The sequence below is a fragment of the Adiantum capillus-veneris genome, chromosome 18 (genome assembly GCF_014529385.1).
Source record: "Adiantum capillus-veneris isolate H3 chromosome 18, ASM1452938v2, whole genome shotgun sequence".
Lineage (NCBI taxonomy): Eukaryota > Viridiplantae > Streptophyta > Polypodiopsida > Polypodiales > Pteridaceae > Adiantum > Adiantum capillus-veneris.
The window spans coordinates 62672930-62685656 of record NC_140948.1 but is presented as its reverse complement, the minus strand read 5'-3'; the positions used below and the strand labels follow the sequence as shown (position 1 = coordinate 62685656).

The following is a 12727-nucleotide window of genomic DNA, read 5'->3' as shown; positions in this document are numbered from 1 at the left end:
ACAACTCTGAGAAGATGCCACATAGAAGTAGAACACTGCTAGATGGCTCAAGAGAGACTCAATTGGTGATTCCATCAACATACAAACAAGTGGATATTTTATGTGAAATCAACACGACACTTGACCAAATGGGCTATGAGAAGAAGCTATCCCAATCTTCTTTTGGTAGAATTTGGAACAAAGAGTACCCACATGTCACTTTAACAAAGACGAGTGAGTTCTCTAAGTGCAATATTTGTAGCTCAATCAAGGCAAGGTTAGAAGCTAAACCTTCTCTTGAAGAGAGAGCTCTTCTCTTGAGGGAGAGAGAAGTTCACATGGCACAACAAAAGAGTTGCAGAAGCCTATATTATGCATGGCGCACGTATTCAGAAACTCAACCACAAAAATATGTATGCATAATCCATGATAAGATGGATCAAAAGAAAACTGCCATTCCTAGATTACGCATTGTTCCCAAGGGTGTGGATTCAGGATATAATCTGCAGGTGGCATTGATTGGCATGATCACTCATGGACATGGAGAAGGTCATTACGGACACTTTGTATTGAATGGTTTGTGGCCAGCTGATCCAAATCTTACAATTGGCTCAATTTCTAATTGTTTGCATAACCTAGAGAGGATAGATAAGCATCCTCTTGGTGATCTAGTAACAAATGGACTTCCAAGGAGCAATATTTCACTACTACATGCTTTGAACTCAAGGGATGCTTTGGACTACCATAACTTGAGTGATGGAAAAGAGCCCATTGTGCAGTCGTCAGAAATTACAGAAGAGGAATTGGGGTCAACATTTCGCAGATTGCCAGAGAACTTGTTGCTACAATTGGATAATTGTGCAGGGGAAAACAAAAATCGATACTTATTTGCCTATTTGTCAATGCTTGTTTCAAGGGGTGTTTTCAAAACCATCCAGCTGGGATTTTTAATGGTTGGGCATACACATGAGGACATAGACGCCATGTTTAGTAGGTTTTCAGAGAAGCTGAGAGTTACACAAACCTATACTTTGCCACATTTGATGGATACATTACGAAACAGCTCATCTTCATCTCCAGCTCCATTTTTTCTCACAAAGATCCCCGATTTCAAGCAATATTGGGATGGCTATCTTTGTGATGGACAAGACATACTTGTTGGACATTCCAAACCGCTTCAGTTCAGGTTCTTTATGCAGGATGAGACACCAATGATGCAATATAAGGCACATGTAGGTGTATCAAGTTGGAGTGGAAGTATTCGCCTTTGGAAAACAGACACAGAAGGCAAGCCAATGTTACCACATGGAGATCCACCTCTAGTACAAATGGCGGAGTATGTCAAGGCCCACGAAGAAGTCATTTTGGGGCTAAAGAACTATATAAAATTTTGGAAAAATTTAGGGAATGGTTCAAGTATTCCGCGATATTATAGACCCGTGATAGATTATTGGAGTAAGGTAATTGAAGAGATTGGAAAAGCAATCATATCAGAGGGAGTCTTGTATGAAATGTTTTGGCCAAAAACTCAAGAATATTCTCACCTACAAAGCACTACAATGAATTTGCAACAAGGAGCAGAAAGATTCCTAGGCCTTGAAGAGTTGAACGATCATTTTTGTGGGCCTCAACGAGATAGGCCAAGGGAAGAGTTTGACCCTATGTCTGATGCGCACCAAGGTGACTTTCTTATGCTTGTTCCGAGTGACACAGAAATCTATCCAGTGTGGCTTGCAATGGCTTTATCTGACATTGATAATGAGCCTACATCACCAAACTACAGAAAACTCTTGATTCAATATTGGGCACCTTGCGCGAGAAAAAGTGGGATGACAGATACTCAAGCTTACAGCAATTGTTGAAAGGGTTATTGGGCTGTCAACTATAAGGACCCACAAGTGTGGGAAACTGTAGATGCAATTGTTTGGTCCTGGAGACCCAACAAAGAAGGACCATTTTCTAGAATAAAGATTCCAGAAAGGCATGCTCTAAAAGCAAAAGAAGGCCTCACTCGTGCACATCAACCACACTTGGATCAAAGTTCAGATATGGTATCAAATGTGGAGTAGAATTATGTGGAGCTTCTATTGTGACTATACTAGTCAGTTTGTAAACAAAATCTTTTTTGTATCTTCCTTTGTTTTATGTAATTTATAGTTATTATTCAAATCCATGTGTTGTACATCCTCTTGACTTTTGGTGTTTATCAACACCACAATCCTATGAGATTTTCACTTTATTTACTAACCACACACCTCAATTTTTCCCACTTTAAGTGGAAAATTCCCAAATTACATGAATTTAGTCGATTTGGAGATTCCCATAATGTGAGATTTTTACCAAAATACCTAATATGGTCTTAGTACTAAATAGAATGCTTGTAAGCTGACCATCCTACGTAGGATGAATAGCAATAGTAAGAGTGAGGTGCTTTCCCCCAACCACTTACAAGCAGTCGCCCACGACTAACGACAAACTATGACTCAATCATTGAGTATCCTGCCATATACTCGATATGGAATGGAGACAACCAACTAGGTTGAAAGCAGATTGGAGTTTCAAGCATCCAATCACGAACACCCTTACATAGCCATCACCTTGTATGGCAGGGTGTAAACTCATAGTAAATCTGCAAGAGTGATTGCACTCGCAGTACAAAAAATTGCAGAAACAATAATGTCCATGAATTTGCATGCCACTCCAAATAAATTTGTGTTAAACACTAGGGCCCATAACACCTAGTGTGCATGCATTTAACACAAACATATCCGAACCGCAATTCCATGACAAGACTTTCCACGGTACGTACGTGAAAGTCTTGCAGCAAATTTGGACCATAATAGAATGGACAACCCAGTCACACCTAGGTACCAACCATGAGACATTCTCATGTACATAGCATACTTAGCTATATGTAGAAACGACCCTCCGTTAAGGTGGTTTCACAGCACTTGTAATCATAGCAAGTTTGTACTTAGTACCCGACAAATTCTGGCCACCACTGAAATTGCTCCTGATACTGTGTACTTAAAATGGTCGAACCAATGGATGCGACCAGCACCTAGGGACTTCGTCGCGACACATTGGTAAAAAATTGGCGCCAGTGTCAGTCCAAGAGACTCATATTCTCCACATGTGGAATATGTCTCAAACAAGGATATGAAGAAAAGCGACATCCATCAAGTATGAGCTGGTACTTGTGTGTGGAGGTAATTGCAAACACTCCGCGAAAAGAGTGAGAGTGACCCTCATTATCATGCTCCACACTGGCTAAACTGAACTCCTTGAGTTCCTAGACCATGTTGTATCCAATGTGATAACATGTGCCAAATTTAACCCTACAACTAGGTTCGTAACAGCATAAGGTATAGTGGATGCTACGGTCCAAAATACTCTGTTCCAACATGCCCTTGGCATGGCTTTGAAACATTCAAGCATATTTATACGACTTGCACTATAAACCGTGGGTGTTGCCTGCACAATCCAACCCCTTTGGTTAACATCTACGTAGTCAAACCCCTTGGTAAAACCCTCTGCAGAAACTGCTCAACTAGCAGGCAACGGTAACCAACATAGTTAACCGTGTACATAATGATTGGAATCAACTCAAAAAGTTGAATTCGTCCGCTACCGTGTGGTAAATTGCAGAATTCTTTCCGTGAAAGTTTAACTGGGAGAGATCAAACTGTGATCCTCAATGCCTATGAGGTGATTTAGCAGTCACCCTCCGGGTCGTACCCCAAACAATATGTCCATAGACACTCCATAGTGCTATAGAGAGAGCAACAAATCCACACAAGTGAACTGCCTAGCTCTTGTGGACAGCCATGCTGTCTCAACTGATTCTTGCATCTATACTTCCTTGTAGAGATCAGTCTGCTATGAGTTGAAGATTTATCAAAAAATCAACTTGAATGTCGCACTGAAAACATGTAGTGCAAAAATGACACTGTAAACATCCTGAATGACAAGACCCTTGCTTGTCCCTTAATGTCGATGTATACTTCCCTGGGTAGATCTATTCACTCTTGAAAAGAATCACCCAAAGAATGCCAATAGTTGGGTCTTACCCTTGGCCTGACAATGGCTCTTAGCCTATGTGGCTCATAGCCCTTGTGCAAATTAGTGCTCAATGGACAAACCGATGAAGACTAATTTGAGTAGCATCTTAGCCATGTGCTAGATGACAGTTAGAGCACCTTGGCTCAGGCTGACTCACGAGCAAAACACGTATCAAAAGCTTCTTAGAAGATTTTCATTATTCCCTTAAAGAGAGAGAACGAGAGAGAAGAAGAGCATGCTGGGTTGCGGAACTTTCCTTGAACGACTATGATGTGTATAGTTGATTGCCATGCTCGTGTGCATCTTGTGCCTAACGTGCACCGTATCCTATAAGCATGCAACAAGTTTCTGCTATGACTCTCTCATTGAGAGAGGTAACAGAAAAACACAACCACATCTTGATCTGCCTTCCTTGCACGGTCGTGATTGTATGAAAATGACTTAGCATTGGCACTTTGCATGTGAAATAAGTCCTAGATTTAGGTTGCTTTTAGTGCTGTTGGGTGTTGATAGCAACCAACCATCAGGTTCAACAATCCATTACTTAGTCTGTCCTTGACAGAGTTGCGAGTGTTATAGCGGAAGTATAATGTATAAAGTGGTGGAATCCATGCCACCTGCTCAGCATGCCTTACATGCAAAAATGTAAGCCCTTGGCTACTATAACGGTCTCAAGCGTGAGAACCAAAACCATAAGTGCCTTGCACAGAATAAACTGGTAGGGATTCTGTGAGCTGACATTCCCTATTTTTCCAATTCCCCAAACTTGTGTGCCAAATCCCTTGATTCCAAATCAATGGCAATAGCTCGGCACAAGGGAGAAGCCGTGCCGTGCGAGAGAGAGTTGTCGCATATGTATATTCGACCTCTTGTATCATATACATCCGTCGTATACGGAATGAAAGAATCTGCAAACATTTTGCCAAATCCGTCCCAAGTTTGTATGCTCATAGCATATGTCAATCGTGGGGAGTCTCTATGCAAGATGCATAAAGAGAAGCCTTGCTTCACCTGGATCGGGTAGTGCTAATGGCCAACTGATGTGGCTGCCAATAGCATGACAAAAATAATCGACCTTGTCGAGCAATTTCAAGTGAAATTAACCAGTATTGTGTGGCAAGCATCCTATGTCGGCTTGTAGAAACAGTGAAAAGGAGTCGGCCTTGCCGAGCAACTTGCTGCCCTCAACAAATCCAGTAATAGGCCAAGCGTGTCACCTTGAGATACTGAAAAACCGGCCCTTGGCCCTGCCTTAAGGTACTCAGGAGAAGCCATGCTTCAGATAACTATGTCCGGCCTCATTGCCAACACATGCTATTGACGACAGATTTCATCATGAAGAGAGTCAATTGTGTCGATCATGCACAGACAATGGACCCTGTCCAGCTGTACTTTTTATTGAAGAGTAGAAAAATACTTATATGCATACTGGAGGAATTGGATTATTGAAAGCAAAGAGACTCCTATCTGTGTTGCAGGCTGTGATAAATGGTCGGCCATGCCGAGCACTTTTGCGTGCTGTGCCAATGAAAGATAGGCAAGAAAGAAATTTGCATGACAAACTATAGGCCTTACCTATACTTGCCGCACTATAACTATAAATCGTCCAATGAATATGCTCCTAGCATACTCCAAATGCTAGCAGGACAAAAATGAAAGCCTCGTAAGTATATACATGCCATGCATGATAAAAAATGGCAAGGGTTAACTCTGGAGTGGTGTATGCACATAATGAGCCTTGCTCAATGATCAGAACAACATGTTGAAGACCAAGTGAGCCGTGCTCAAGCATACAAGTAACAACTGCACACTAAGAATGAATCAAACAAGAAAAGTGCAACAAATCGTCATACCTTGTCTTTGAACGTCAGCGAGATGAAGATTATTCATGTCATCATCGTTGCAGCTTCTTGAATGTAGGAGGGATCAAAAAGTATAATTATCGGTCGGCCTTGCCAAATACCGTAATCGAATATGTTACAAGCCCTGCCTGAATTGCCTTTGTAGCAACAATGAACCTCTGACGCGCGTGTGGTGTCGAGGAATTGTGTACTCAAGCCATGCTTGATTTTGATCTTCAACCGAAACATTAATGTTGTGCAAACAAAATATGCCACAAACTTTAGTGCGTACTTGCTGAATCACATGAATCGACTTGCTATGTTGTCAAATTCCTGCATGATGCACGAGCACGCATGCCATGATTTTCATATCATGGTGGTGTATAGCTTCCATCAAAGCACTAAAGAGCCTCGAATCGGTGTCCGCTAGTGATGTCGGATATTCGATTGGAAATCCATGGCGAAGGTAGAAACCGTGTTTCCATAGCCTCATGGTGAACTGGAAGCCTTGCTTTCCTAGCACTTCTGCATGCATGCCTTGGAAAAATCACCGTCACCTCTCTTCAAGACACTCATGCATCGTAGCAAACCGGTCAGTAAGTCCGTGAATGCGTGCAGCCATGGCTCCTGCAATTGTTGCATGCAACCTTGGGCGGTCCGGCTTCTCCGGGACCCCTTGGGCACCCCATGTGTGGGACAAGGCCCTAGCAGTGCCCCATGGGCACCCTAGGCGCCCACACCATGGCCAACCCCTAAACGAAGTAAAAAATAAACTTAAAGAAATAACCTTCAGCGATGGCGGCTCTGTAAACTGCGCAGGGAAAAACTCCAACATGCCGATCCATGTGCTGCTCCAACCACCTCCATCATGTGACGAAAAACCCCCCTCGGGCCAGGGCGAAGCTGCAGAAAGCATGCAGGTCCGATTTCGTGCATGTCGAACATCGCGACTTTGTGCATAGAAGCGGTCTGTCCCACGTGGAGTTCGGCCTCGAGCTCTGTGTAGATCTCCGATCACAAGAATGAGAGAGAGAGAGAGAGAGAGAGAGAGAGAGAGAGAGAGAGAGAGAGAGAGAGAGAGAGAGAGAGAGAGAGAGATAGAGAGAGAGAGAGAGAGAGAGAGAGAGATCGCCATGCTTCCAGACAGAACGCCATGCTTCCCTCCTCCATAGCTCTAATACCAATGTAAGACTAGCGGGTAGACAGACATGGGAATAACCTCCCAACCATCCTATATATAGGCCCCTCGCCCTCTTCCATATATAGACCCCTTTACTGCATGTGTGTCCGGCACATTGCCCGGGCCGTGCCCGTCTAGTCCTACCCTTGGCATGACAGGGAAGATAACTCAGAGATAATCGTAAGCTCGTGTAGTATAAAAAGGAACTGAGTAAAAGGGATAGGGGATTAGCTAAGGTAGGGAGCTAACCAAAAAGATACCTCATATGGCACTATGTTGATGTGAAAGAACAACAAGAATGTCGCTATCGATTATGACAATATGTAAGGGGTCCATGTGATGCATGGTGACATATTCAAGCCAATATTGAGGCTAACGCAGTTTGATGTAGGCATAAGAGGGAAAACATATGGCAAGGTAGGTTTGCAGTAGTTTAATTTATAATCAAAATGGACTAAATTATAGCAAAGCGTGGATTTGCATGTCCATATAGCCATAAAGATTGAGTTCAATCCATCAAATGGATGGTGGAAAAGACAAATTCACAAAAGAGAAAGAGTGGCAAGCTGATAAAGTTTGTGTTTTGTTTTTTATCAAAGATACTATATTGAGATAAATATGTAAATAGTGTAAGGAGGGTTTACAATATTCTTGACATTGCAATAACATGCGTTTTCAGGAGTTTTTTGGAGCAAGGGATTGCGCATATGTACATATACATGCATGGTGCATCAAATAAAGGATTTCCCATTTTCCAGAGCCAGGTGGTTATGTGGGGCCCACGTGTGTACATGTAGGACAGGGTGTACTTAGTGCAGCGATTTTCACTATTATTAGTACCAGTGTGTTTTTTCTACAATAAGGAGGAGTTGGTAGCGCGTAAAAATTCTCGAGGAAGCTATCCGCGGGCCAATGACATGAGGTAAGCAGGTGCGTCAGATGGCATCGAGTGGTGTCAGGAGGTCCAATGAGGTCAATACTTGTACGCGAAGAAGTACGAACACGACGTGGGTGTTTTCTTGTGATACTTATGCAGAAAGCTCATCATAAGGACCACTTTTTGGGGCCACTTCACGTGGTTGCGGGATGCATTATTTGGAAAAACTGAGTGCCAAGTGTGCGGATGATGCAAAAAGGTGACAACTATGCACTGCGAGGTCAGTTTTTGGCCTATTCGGGGTCCGTTTGAGGTCATCTAAAAGGCCAAGGGTGCCCAACTAATAAATCTAAGTGTGGGAACTGAAAAAACTGAGAGAAGACCAGAAAAAACGTGGAGAAGAGAGGAGGAACAGCCGCAAGTGTGTTTTTGCTGTTTTTGGAGCATTTTTTTGCCCTAAACTGCTCATCTGAAGTCGGATTTGAGCACTGTGACATTGTAGGGTGGGGTTTTTGGGCGTTTCGGACACAATGGCGCTGTCCATTTTGCCAAATTCCTCACAGATTTTTTGCTATTTTTTTGTGTAATCTTCTCCGGTGAGTGAAGCCTCTCCTTAACTTTGTGGTTGTATCTGGTGTATTTCTTCAATACTGTGTAACCTATTTGCCCCATTGGTGTTGGGCTAAGCTTCACTGAGTCTAAACAACACCAATTTGCCTCCTTTGAGCTGAATTGAGAGTGTGTGTGTGTGTGAGTGTTGAGTGGGCAAGTGGGAAATCTCTCTCTTCTCACTCCGTCTGTGTGTTTTCTGTCTCGGCCAGGCTGGTTGTGTAAGCCGAGTGGTGCCCCATAATGTGTGTGTGTATCATTCCAAGAGTGTGTGTCGGATCATTATAGAGGCGTTGTGTGTGTTTCCATCCCGCTCACAGCGTGAATCCGATAAGTTGGTGAGAATCTGGGATCTGGATGTTTCACGAAGGATCATAGGTTGTGACCTATTGCATGCCTAAAAAAGAGTAGAACGCTAAACTCTACCATTGAGATATGAATCATATAAAACAATATGCTATTCATAGATATTGACAATATAGTAAGAGCATGCAACCCTCTAAAAATACCCTTCCTCTTGCACATCTTCTTTCTTTACTATTAAATAGCATAGTTGATAAGTTTCATAGTGGTTCTTATACTATTTATGGCAACGGTGTAAAGTGAGAGCATAAGGAAATAACATGCATTAGCCCCTTGGCATTGACATGATACACACCATCAAAAGCTAACTTGGATACCAATACAAGGTCCCTTTATCACAAATGTGGTGACCGCCCATGCCAAGCAAGGTACTCACATTGAAGCAATCACTACAACACTTTTGGGGTGTGTGTGTGTGTGTGTGTGTGAGAGAGAGAGAGAGAGAGAGAGAGAGAGAGAGAGAGAGAGATTTTTTATTCTATCTCTCAAAGAGATTTAAACTAATGCTCATAATTTGTTATTTCTATTCTCTCTCTCAAAGAGATTTAAACTAACGTTCATAATTTTTTATTTTCTATTCTTTCTCTCATAGAGATTTAAACGCTCGTAATCTGTTGTTTGCTACTCTGTGTGTGTGTGTGTGTGTGTGTGTGTGTCTCTCTAAGAGGTGCAGACAACGTCATGAACATGTGCAAGCTTAAAAAAGGAACAGGCGATAGGCCTTTGCAATTATGCTGCTAATCCACGATGTTAGGGACAGCTAGGCCATGGGGCCTTGCCTTTGCTTTCAGAACCACCAGCCCTTGGAGAACCCACGGTTTTGCGACTCTGATCTTGTTTTAAATTTTTATGATCGGAGCAACGCGCAGGTCACATACTAGTCTATATATAACAAAGCTTAAAATTTTCAAGGATGGAGAGAGCCTCTACTTATATTTATAATATTTAAAGTTCTTGGGAAAGCAATAAAGTTTCTTGTAGCCCTCCAATTTGAAGGGTGACCATTTTTGTTTTTTAAAGCAATTTGAAATGTGGCTCTACTTTGCCTTTCTTTGTGTACGTGTGTGTGTGTGTGTGTGTGTGTGTGCACGCGTATGCATGCATGTGCATATGTGTGTGTGTGTGTGTGTGTGTGTGTGTGTGTGTGTGTGTGTGTGTGTGTGTGTGTGTGTGTGTGTGTGAGAGAGAGAGAGAGAGAGAGAGAGAGAGAGATCCAATATCCATGCTTTTTTTGGCAGAGTCTATTCCTTTTGAGCCAAAATCTACAAAGCAAGCTTAGAGGGCCTGGACACGATGAGTTTTGAAACTCACCACCAAACTAATCAAAGTATACTAAAAGATACCCTTGAGAATAGGGTCCTTCACAGCAGCTACCACCTTTTCTTCAATATAGCTATCTCTTGAGGACACAAGAATCTTTTCTTCTTCACTTAAATCTTCCTAATTTATTTCATCCCTCCTCTTTTCTTTGAATTTTTGTGCCTTAAAATTCTTATCAAAATTGTGCTCCGCATTTGAGAATATCACACGCCATTGTTTTTCATATGATCTCGATGCCATTCTAGATTTGGGAGATCCAAGGCAGCAGCCTGGCTTTTGCTTGGGAATGGCAACTTTAAGGCGATGCACATCCCACATATGGTTGATAAGGTCCACTCGATTGATGTAACGAACATTGTGCTTGTGGCAGTCGATGCTTGCAAGACATCTTCTAGTTGTCCTACCATCCTCAATGACAAAATCTGCAGAGTATGTGTTGTTTTTGTCGGCCATTGAAACACTATATAGTGTGTGTTCTTTATTGCAATGCACAAGAAATGTAAGTTTCAATGTGATACTCGCTACTTTTGCACGTGCTAACACACACACACACACACACATACTCACACACATTTCCTTTTGTCAATATATCTCCCTAGAAAATAGTTCATTCTTCTCCTGTAATCTCTCTCTTTCTCCCCTCCCCCTCCCCCCCTCTTCACTACAAGAGGTCACTTAAATTCCGACGTCAAATTACCGGCATCAATGGCGGGCGTCGGTATATGTGTAGGTAAGTATGGAGGGCGATGAACATTATAAAAAAATTTAGTTTTGAATTTCCAACGCCTATACCGATGTGTCTTTTGACTCCTCTACCGATGTATCTTTCGACGCCTACACAAGCACCTGTACCGACAGACTCTGCAAAAATACAAACCCGCAGGTCTTTCCCTGTGCATTTCTCTAGTTTTTGCACCTCTTCTCTTTCTCTCCTCCTCCTCCTCACCTAATGCAGATCTGGTGCCCAACAACTTGCCGGAGGTGAGAATCTTGCTTGTGGACTACTCCCTAGCATCAAGGTGAGATTCTTTTCAAGTTTGCTTGTAGGTTTAGGGTTTAACATAGTGTGTGTGTGTGTGTGTGTGTGTGTGTGTGTGTGTGTTTGCAAGTTTGAAGACGTTTACAAGACCCTTTCTTGCTCAAATAGGCTGCATGTGAGTGCCCGAAAGTTTTATGCATATTTAAATAATTTAAAATTATACTATATATTGACAAAGTAAAATTTCATTCATTAGGCTTTCAATGCTTTAAATTTTTCTACAATTTTGTTTAGAAATGATGCTTTGGAAAAAAAATTATTTTGAAATTATGGTTTGGGGCAATTTTGATTTGAAATTATGCTATGAGGAAATTTTGTTTTGAAATTATGCTTTGAAAAAATTTGTTTCGAAATTATGCTATGGGAAAATTTTGTTTTGAAATTATGGTTTGAAGAAATTTTGTTTTGAAATTACGCTACCATCTCATCATGATCATGCAATTCATGAGGTTTAGGCTATAGGTTTCGGTTAGGTTTAGTTTAGGTTAGGATATAGGTTATACATTAAGTCATAGGTTATAGGTTAGGTTATACTTTAGGCTAGGTTAGGGTATAAGTTAGGTTAGATTAGGTTTAGGTTATAGGTTACGTTAGGTTATATGTTAGGTTAGCTTATAGATTAGTTATAGGCTAGGTCAGGTTAGGTTATAGGTTAATTAGGTTAGGTTAACTTATAGGTTAGGCTAGATTAGCTTATAGATTAGGTTTAGGTTATAGGTTATAGGCTAGGTTAGGTTATAGGTCAGGTTTAAGCAACATATTACATTATAGGTTAGGTTACAGGTTGTATGTAAAAGGTTGGGTAAGGTTATAGGCTAAGTTAAGTAATGTTTAGGTTATAGGTTTGGTTCGAAAAAAATCTGATGCTCTTAACTAAAACATTGGTGGCCCATAACCATGATGTCAGTAGCTTACAAAATTATTGCCAAGTCAATTTCCCTAAGACTCTCTCCCACTCTGGATAAGGGTATCACTCCTCACCAACAAGGTTTCATCAAAAGGAACATATATTTAAGATAACACCTTGACAGCAATGGCTGGATTAGAATACACACCATTCACCATGCAAGATTGTGTCGGTTATAGGTTAGGTTAGAGCTAGCGACAAATAGTAGAAAAGACACAAACGAACTTCGGAAATGATGTGACAAGACACGGGAATACAACAGCTGAATAACAGAAATTTGCAAGTACACAGAGTAGACGCAGGAAATCAGAGATGTATATTGAAATCAATTCCCGGGTACAAGAAGAGCATAGCTCGTATCAACCTCCCGACCACCCCGAGCTATCTCACTCTCAATATCACTCTCAATCTGTGCAGAGTACTCAATCGCATTCTCACTCTCACTCTCAATCTCAATCACAAGGTGCCTTCACTGTAGAATAGCCTCCTTCTCCACAGGCTGTCTTCTTCACGCGAGGAAAAGTGGCTATTTTTGTCCTTCTGTCAGTCT

The 12727-nt window shown here is 41.7% G+C and overlaps 1 protein-coding gene across 1 annotated transcript; it reads right to left on the bottom strand.

The window, feature by feature from the left end:
* Positions 1 to 6207: 6207 nt before the first annotated feature.
* On the bottom strand, positions 6208 to 6798 carry LOC147435764 (uncharacterized). The gene is given in 1 exon segment (XM_086487780.1): positions 6208 to 6798. A coding segment is annotated over 1 exon segment (591 nt).
* Positions 6799 to 12727: the final 5929 nt, after the last annotated feature.